Genomic DNA, 9,352 nt, shown 5'->3' on the forward strand with positions numbered 1-9,352 from the left:
CTGACAACACATGACCTTTAAGAACTTTGTCACACATCCTCAAGGGCAGGTTTACGCTCTGTCACAAGTTATATTTAAAGAAAAAAAAACATCAAAAAAGGGCTACAGCTACAAAAGGTGCTACTTCCTTTTAGGTCACTGTGGTGCGGTGTAACTCTTTTAGCTAGTTTGTGTACACCGACCAAACCACTTGGTGCTAAATGTCGATCGAATGTTTTGCTTGTCATTGAGTGTGACTATTTTCTTTTCTTTTTCAAACAATCCTTTGAGTGTCAATGTTAACCAAAAAAAAAAAAAAACTGAGCAGGAAGAGGTTGCTGTGGACGTGAAGCATGTTTTCGTGTCTAATGCAGACTAGGCAAGTGGACTGGTTTGTCTCCTCCTTCAGTGTCCAATCCCCCATCCCCCCAAATGTTCTATGTCCAATTCTCCTGGTGTCTGTTTCTGTCCCCCCTCCCCCTCACACTCCTAAATGGTTGCTATTTTTCACCAAATCATCCTCCCCTGTATGTTTGTTTTTGTTTTTGTTTTCTATTGTTTGTTTAATTTGTATTTTTTTAGAGAAAGGTCTTTTTTTTAACTGAAATGAGGCAGAAATTCAAACAACAGACAACAACAATGCACAAGTATATCAGAGGAACAGACACCGATGTGATGTCTCCCAGAGGATTTGTACTTATTTTGTACATGTATATTAATTCAAGATGTTTTTAATTATTTTGGATGCTGAAATAAAGCATGTCGAGTGGTAAAACTGATTGACGGGACATATTATCTTGACTCTCTGCCCTCCTTTCTCTAATTGCTACAATTAAACAAACTCGAATGCTTTCATGCAAACAGTCATTCTTTTCCATGTCTTTCTTAGACTTGAACCTGATTGGTTGTCAGTGATATCAGCAGGAGTTTGTGGTTGCACAGAAGAAATATGTTGGTATTGATTGTAATTACATTCACATTTATACAATCACTGGTCATTCCAAAGCCACCCACAGTATAGCCAAAGCCCTTATAGGCAAGTCCCCCTACTCAGCGGCCATCTTGATAACGCACTTTGGGCAGTTATCGGGCAGCTATTTTCCTACTCAAGTGAATGGGGAGGCATAGGAACACACATGAAGGAGTGGGAGATATGTGTAGACAACTGCCATATTGCCGTTATGAACTAACCAAACAAAACAGCTGCCACCCACAACAACCACATTGACATTGAGGAATACACAGACACTGTGACCTCCTACATCACCAAATGCATCGATGATGTTACAGAAATAAAACACATCACCACTCGGGCCAACCAGAAGCCATGGCTGACAGGAGACGTCCACAGACTGCTGAGGGCCAGAGACAAAGCCTTCAGAGCTGGAGATGTAGCTGGCCTAAGAACAGCGAGGGCTAACCTGTCCCAGGGCATCAGAAAGGCAAAAAAGGATTACACAGACAAAATAACAACACACTTCAAAGACAGCAGAGATGCACAGAGCCTATGGCAGGGCATACAGGCCATCACTGACTACAAGCCTGCGCCACGGAGCTGTGAGAACAACACCTCTCTGCTAAATGACCTGAACAGTTTTTTCGCCCGTTTTGAAGCACAAAATGACACTCACCCACAGAAAACCCCACCTCCCCCCCACGACCAACCCCTGTACCTGTCCTCTGCCAGCGTGAAGAGGACACTAGCCACCATTAACCCACGCAAAGCAGCAGGCCCAGACAACATACCAGGATGAGTGTTGAAGGACTGTGCAGAAGAGCTGAAGGATGTTTTTACAGACATTTTCAACACCTCTCTGGAGCAAGCAGTCATCCCATCACTTTTCAAAACTGCCACCATCATACCCGTGCCAAAGAAATCATCACCATCATGCTTCAATGACTACCGTCCTGTAGCACTCACGCCCATAATCATGAAGTGCTTCGAACGGCTAGTCATGTCACACATCAAAGCCACCCTACCCCCCACCCTGGACCCCTTCCAGTTTGCATACCGAGCCAAACGATCCACGGAGGATGCAATCTGCTCTGCCCTCCATCCAGCCCTCACCCACTTAGACAATAAAGACTCATATGTGAGAATGCTGTTCATAGACTTCAGTTCAGCATTCAATACCATAATACCACAACAACTCATCAGCAAACTGGACAAGCTAGGATTCAGTACCTCCCTCTGCAACTGGCTGCTGGACTTCCTGTTGCAGAGACCACAAGCAGTACGTGTCGGGGACAACACCTCAAGCACTCTGACCCTGAGCATGGGGGCCCCTCAAGGGTGTGTGCTCAGCCCCCTGCTCTTCACACTGCTAACACATGACTGTACAACCACTCACAGCTCCAACCATCTGGTGAAGTTTGCGGACGACACAACACTGGTGGGCCTCATCACTAAGGGCGATGAGGCTCACTACAGAGAAGAAGTAGACCTGCTGGCTAAATGGTGCAAAGACAACAACCTCCTGCTGAATGTCAGCAAGACCAAGGAGATTGTTGTCAACTTTCAGAGAGGCCACAAACAACTGCCACCACTGTCCATCGACGGAGATGCTGTGGAGAGAGTGAGCAGCACAAAATTTCTGGGGGTGCACATCAGCGACGACCTCTCCTGGACCACCAACACAGCATCACTGGCGAAGAAAGCCCAGCAGCGCCTCTACTTCTTGCGCAAATTGAAGAAGGCAAGTGCCACGCCTCCTGTCATGACTACATTCTACAGAGGGACCATCGAGAGCATCGTCTCCAGCAGCATCACAGTGTGGGGCGGAAGCTGCACAGATCAGAACAGGAAGACCCTCCAGCGCACTGTTAACACAGCTAAGAGGATCATTGGAGCACCACTCCCCTCCCTGCAGGACATTTACACCACCCGCCTCACCCGCAAAGCACTAATGATTGTCAAGGATACAACCCACCCTGCACACGAACTGTTCAGCCTCCTGCCCTCTGGAAAGCGGTACAGGAGCCTCCGCTCCCGCACCACCAGACTGGCAAGTAGCTTCATCCACCAAGCAATCAGGATGCTGAACACTCTACCCACTCTCCCATCACTGACAGCCCCCCCCCCACCCACCAGCCAGCCAGGAACCTAGGAAACTAGGATCCTGTCTACCCTAACCCCCGCCCCCCCCCCCCCAACACCGCCCTGTGGAACTGCACTGTGACTGCGCAGCCTAACGTGTTGCTGCTTCACATCAAGCCTGATATACTTGAAATTACTGCATACTGCATATCAATGTAAATATACAGGTCACACAAGCACAACTTTAAACTTCATGTAACTGTTAAGACTATATAAATATACAACACAACTACCTCTATTTTTTTTTATATATATGTCCTATATTTCTATTTTGATACATACATGTTCTATATTTCAGTCTTGCACTTTAATTTAATGTTTATTGTCTATGGCTATGTCTATAGTATGTCTATGTCTGTATTTAAAGCATGTCTATGTCTGCATGGGAAAGTAAGAAACGAAATTTCAATTCTTTGTATGACCAGTGCATGTAAAGAAATTGACAATAAAAGCCGACTTGACTTGACTTGACTTGACTTGACTTAACCACATGTATTTCTATGGAGGATTCTTTGAGTGCTGTGTTTCCTCATTAGAAAGTCTCTGGTATAGTACAGACTTTTACCCATCAATTTGTGTGCTCTGCTCTTTTGTTATCAAAACCATTTATTTGACATCAGCTTGAATTTCCAAATATGCTGCAGAACAAATATCCATAAATGCATGATGTATGTAAATATCAAATGCAATCCAAGTAGCTTTGGTTTTTTTCCAGAATAACAGTATGTGATATAGTGATCATGTGCCATGTTGATGATGGGGCCAGGAGTATGTGCAGCCATCAGCATCAGCATCTGTGTTATTTGTAGAGCACCCAAATGGCTCCCCAACGTCGTCTTCCACACTGCAAAAAACTGCTTATCTAATAACATCTAACCAAGATTATTAGTCTTATATCAAGATAAAAATAACTAGTTTGTTTTGTTTTCAGTATAAAGAAACCTAGCGCTTTCTCGTGAAATCATTTGACTTAATTTAAGAAAAGTTTGACTTATTTTAAGACATCTCATCCTGAAAACAAGCAAATTTTTCTGCCAGTGTGTTAAGCAAATTTGTCCTAAAAACAAGCAAATTTGTCTGCCAGTGCGTTAAGTAAATTGGTCTTGATAAGACTCCTTAAAATAAGTCAAAGTCTTCTTAAATTAGGTCAAAATGATCTTTCGAGAGAGCACTGGGTAAGTCTTTTCATACTAAAAACAATACAAAATAGATTTTTTGATCTTATTATAAGATTAATAACACTTGGTTAGATTTCATTTTTGCAGTGCAGGCAGCGCTGCCACCACTGACTTAAAGGCACCTAATCCTAATCCTAACCCCAACCCCAACCCTAACCCCAACCCTAACCCATGCCTAACCCTATAGCGCCTTTCAGGCAGCGCTGCCTTGAAGACAATGTTGGGGGCTTAAAACACCAAGAAACACCCAAATGATTGTCAGTCTAATTTGTGGATATTCAAATTCAAATTTCAAATTTCAAATTTATTTGTCACATACAATTATACAGAGTATATGTACTGAAATGCGTTGACCACTGTCTCCATGGCAATGTGTGGTTCAATGTGTAACTAAATAAGGAAACAAATAGAAAACAGGAGAAGAAGACCAGAAGACCTCAAAGACCAGCGTCCACAGTGGCTGCTGTCCAATGATGTCAACGTGAAGGAAGGATTGGGATCTACATGTATTCTCATTTACAAAACAGCCAATCATAAGCCAGTACAATATTTCTGCTTCCTGTTTCCTGATCCCCCCCCCCTCTCTCTCTCACTCTCTCATAGCCTACAAAGCTTTTGTTGTGACAAAGTACAAAGTGCAATTTCACCAGCAGAGGGCAACAGAACCCCACTGCAGTCGAAGGTGATGAAACGGGAATGTGATGTTCAGACTTGTGGAGAAGCAAGGAGATGGATCGGGCGGGGGGGTCCGACAAGATGTCCTCAAGATGGCGCGGCCGTTGTCGGACAAATCTAACAAATCTAACAAATCATGCCAAAGCTATATGCTAATATGCTATATTTGAAAACTAAGCCTTGTGGCAAGTGTTGAATATTAAACAAAATATGTTCCCACATTTCTAAGGTTAGGGTTAGGGTTGGGGTTGGAGTTGGAGTTGGGGTTAGGGTTAGGCCTGAGGCCTGTGGGTGGGTGGGTTAGGGTTAGGGAACATAGGGCTGTGGGAACATATTTTGTTTAATATTCAACACTTGCCACAAGGCTTAGTTTTCAAATATAGCATATTAGCATACTGTATAGCTTTGGCATGATTTGTTAGATTTGTTCTTTCAAAATATATATCCATCAGGCTCCCTCACACCAGTTGACCTTGTGACACAAAACAGTGCAAACTAGCCCCATGCATTTCTATAGAGGATTTTGTGAGTGCTGTGTCTCCTCATTAGAAAGTCTCTGGCATAATCTAGTAACTCATTGACTACTGACCAAGTGACCACTTTCAGTTCCAAAACTCCCATAATCCGGAAACTGGCATGGAAAAGTGCTGCCATCTTTTCCCACAGTCTCTTATTGGAGGGTCTCCACTCTGTTTTCTCTTCCGCTCTGGGGCTACCCATAAGCACGATATTATAATGATGATGTTCTACCATCCAAACCAGGGGTGTCAAACATAAGGCCCGGGGACCAGATCCGCCAGCAGGCTTCATACGGCCCCCCAGATGTTTTGGGTAGGGAGCGGAAAATTAGAAAAAAAAGATATTCACATCCAGTTATCTTAAACAATGTGTTATGAGCAATATCTCTATGATATGATAAATTGATTAAACCTAGCACTACAGCCATCCTCATTAAGGAAGAAGCAGAAAAACTAACATTGAAGTAGGGTATTTCAAGAGAAAAGGAGCAGTATATGACAGTAGTACATTATTGTGTACTTGTTTGTTCATAAGTGATATATTCAAACAACACTCTGATACCCATGCAGAAAAATGATAATGACCATGACAGTGATGGCCCCCAAAGAGGTCTTATTCCAACAAATCCAGCCCTAATATGAGTCTGACACCCCTGATCTAAATAGAGAGAAACGTGTGTCCTTGCACAGGGACATCCACATGTATAAGTATAATATAAGTATGCTCTTTTGATCCCATTAGGGAAATTTGGTCTCTGCATTTATCCCAATCCGTGAATTAGTGAAACACACTCAGCACACAGTAAGGTGAAGCACACATTAATCCCGATGCAGTGAGCTGCCTGCAACAGCGACACTCGGGGAGCAGTGAGGGGTTAGGTGCCTTGCTCAAGAGTACTTCAGCTGTTCCTACTGGTTGGGTTTCGAACCGGCAACCCTCCAGTTATAAGTCCGGAGCACCAACCAGTAGGCCACGGCCCCAATCATGCGAACTTAGGTCTGCTTTTCTCTGCAGTGTCCATCCAGAGAGACTTCCACATATAACACACCAAAACCCCCATCTGATATAGAGTCTATGTGCTTGTAAATGATAAAAACAAACCACAATATTGCACAATACAGTTCCTTTATTATCAGCATAAGGACAGCACCATACATTACTTTGTTTATTTTTTTATTAAGAAATCGTATGTAATATCATGCACACAACATCTTGAAAAAGAGATCTTGATCTCTTTGAACCTTCTTTGGGCATCCATTGATTTGTGCCTGTCATGTTTCATGCATCCCTCACATCCTCTCAAATCCCATCTAATCCCGTTTTATCCAACTTTAACTCCTCTCTATCTCCCGTTGCATCCTGGCCTGTTCCCATCCTATGTCATTTTATCGTACACCTCCATCTTGAGGATGGCGCGGCCGTTGTCGGACATGGTCGCCATGACGTCCACGGCGCGTCCGCTGTACCTGACCCCTTGGCCCTTGGCCTCGTGGCGCTGGAAGTTCGTGAAGTCCTTCTCGTAGTACATGAGCTTGTAGAGATCCTCGTCGGTGGCGCGCGTGTGCTCGAACACGCCCACGCCCAGCCAGTTCTTGTAGAACCGGTAGTCGAAGGGCACGGAGAACATGATGGCCACCTGCTCGTTGCAGTGGCGGTTCTGCATGTGGAAGAGCTCGTAGGTGAGCACCCCCACAGCGCCCGTGGCCGTGTTGTCGTCCTTGGTGAAGGAGCACACCTCCGTCTTCATGGTGCGCACCGTCGGCTGCGGGGGGTTGAAGTTGAAGCCACTGGACATGTGGATCCTGCAGGTGGACAAGGCCCCGGGGGGCAGAGAAAGAGAGAGAGAGAAGAAGTGAGAATGAGAGAAAGAGAGGAAGTTGGAATGAGAGAGAGAGAGAGAGAGAAAGGAAGTGGTAGTGGGAATGAGAGAAAGAGAGAGAAAGAGAGAGAGAGAGAAAGGAAGTGGTAGTGGGAATGAGAGAAAGAGAGAAAGAGAGAGAGAGAAAAGAAGTGGGAATGAGAGGAGGAGAAGTGGAGAGGGGGGGGAAACGATGAAAGAGGGTAGTGGAATGCGGGAGAAAATGAAGGATGATGATGGAGAGAAGCAAAGAGAGAAAGAGAGGGGGATGAATGGAGAGAGTGATGCAGAGGGAGAGAGGAGGGATGGATGGAGAGAGTGGTGCAGAGGGAGAGAGGAGGGATGGATGGAGAGAGTGGTGCAGAGGGAGAGAGGAGGGATGGATGGAGAGAGTGGTGCAGAGGGAGAGAGGAGGGATAGAATGATGGGAATGGATATTGAAGGGAAAGAGACCGCAGTGTGATTTGGTTAATTACTGGAAATCATAACCAGCAGTGAACATATGGCATAACGTATATATCACATAAAGGAGCCAGATATATCAAAATGACTTGCTTTCAAGGAAACAAACACTACATGAGTATTAATATCATCATACACTTTTGTGTATACTCATTGAGCTGTGAAGCCCATTCTCTCTCTCTCCCTAATACACACACACACACACACACACACACACACACATACACACACACACACACACACACACACACACACACACACACACACACACACACACACACATTCCCTATCTTTTCATAAATTGCAGGAAAAATGACTGGGCTTGTGCAGTGTCAGTCAGTCAGTCACTCTTACTTAGGGTTGACCAGGCAGAAGTAACTGCTGAGGTTGGTGATCTCAATGGTGCAGTTACGATTGGTGGTTAGAGCCGCCGCTGCATCAGCTGTGTCGCACATGATTGCTCAGATCTCTTCTTCTCCTCACTTTCACTTCTCTTCCTTCGTTCTCTTCTCTCTTTTTTTTCCGACCTGTGGGAGAAAAACATAGAGCCACACGCGCCGAAGTGATTGAGACATAGCCGACTGAGACAGATTTGAAGTGATTGAGAGATAGTCAACCGAGACAGATTTGAAGTGATTGCAAGTTCTTTCTCTTCTCTTTTTTTTCCTGCAATAGAAGCAATAGAAGATGTACACCCATTGACACGAAACGATTGAGCGATACAGCCGACGGAGACAGACTCGAAGAGATTGCAAGAGACGTGGACTGTAAGGAATCTATCTTACAGACTACGCTGGCATGCAGCGCAAAAACACGCTTTCTGTCACACAGTGACATAAATAAACTCATATAAAACCTCAGTAACTATTCATGGGTTTCATCAGGTTCCTTTCCACAGGTGTATAAAATCAAGCACTTAGATTATGAACGCAGACTGCATGGTGCTTGATTAATACACCTGTGGAAAGGGACCTGATGAAACCCATGAATACACTCAAAGACAATAAGGTCATTCCACGTCAATTCAACCAGGGCCCACGCACTTAGGTCTCAAAAAATTCTGAAAAAATTACCAGGTGTACCTATGTTACCCAGGAGACACACTGTAAAATTACTCTTATGTAAGATCAATACTTTCCAAGATACAGCTAGTTTTACAGGGGGAGGGGGGTGTCGATTTTGTTCGGCCTCTTTTTTTTGTCAAAGTTCACAAGCCCACAGCGCAAGAACTAAACCATGTAGGAGGCTCAAATGTTGCATGCTGGTACATAAATAGGAATAGTATGTAGCAAAATCGTCACGTTTGGTCTGGATAATCCTGCATGGTCATAGCTGTCCCTCAAAGTTGATACCAATTTTATTGGAGTTTTTGGCTGGATTCTGTTCAGAAGACATATTTGTACTCAACATAGGCTCTTGATTTATTTTCCTTACTGAGATAAGTAGAAACACTTTCACAAAAAACAATGAACAGAAAATAAATCCCTTCAGGGTCTGAACAGCAGACCTCACAAGTCTGAAAAATCATTTTGGTTATCATTTTCAGTGTGTCTCCTGGATAACATAGGTACACCTGGTAATTTT

General features: G+C 44.2%; 1 protein-coding gene across 1 annotated transcript in view; it reads right to left on the minus strand.

Annotated features, from left to right (window-relative positions):
• Window positions 1–6,556: 6,556 nt before the first annotated feature.
• Window positions 6,557–9,352, minus strand: part of LOC121699584 (DELTA-sagatoxin-Srs1a-like) — a 3,057-nt gene continuing 261 nt past the window's right edge. The window contains exons 2-3 of the mRNA XM_042081852.1: window positions 8,123–8,295; window positions 6,557–7,250 (exon numbers count right to left, since the gene is read on the minus strand). Of these exons, the coding sequence (XP_041937786.1) occupies window positions 6,824–7,250; window positions 8,123–8,223 (528 nt within the window). The 5' untranslated portion in view covers window positions 8,224–8,295 and the 3' untranslated portion in view covers window positions 6,557–6,823. The remainder of the gene's footprint in view (window positions 7,251–8,122; window positions 8,296–9,352) is intronic.

The sequence above is a fragment of the Alosa sapidissima genome, chromosome 24 (genome assembly GCF_018492685.1).
Source record: "Alosa sapidissima isolate fAloSap1 chromosome 24, fAloSap1.pri, whole genome shotgun sequence".
In the NCBI taxonomy this organism is placed as follows: Eukaryota; Metazoa; Chordata; class Actinopteri; order Clupeiformes; family Clupeidae; genus Alosa; species Alosa sapidissima.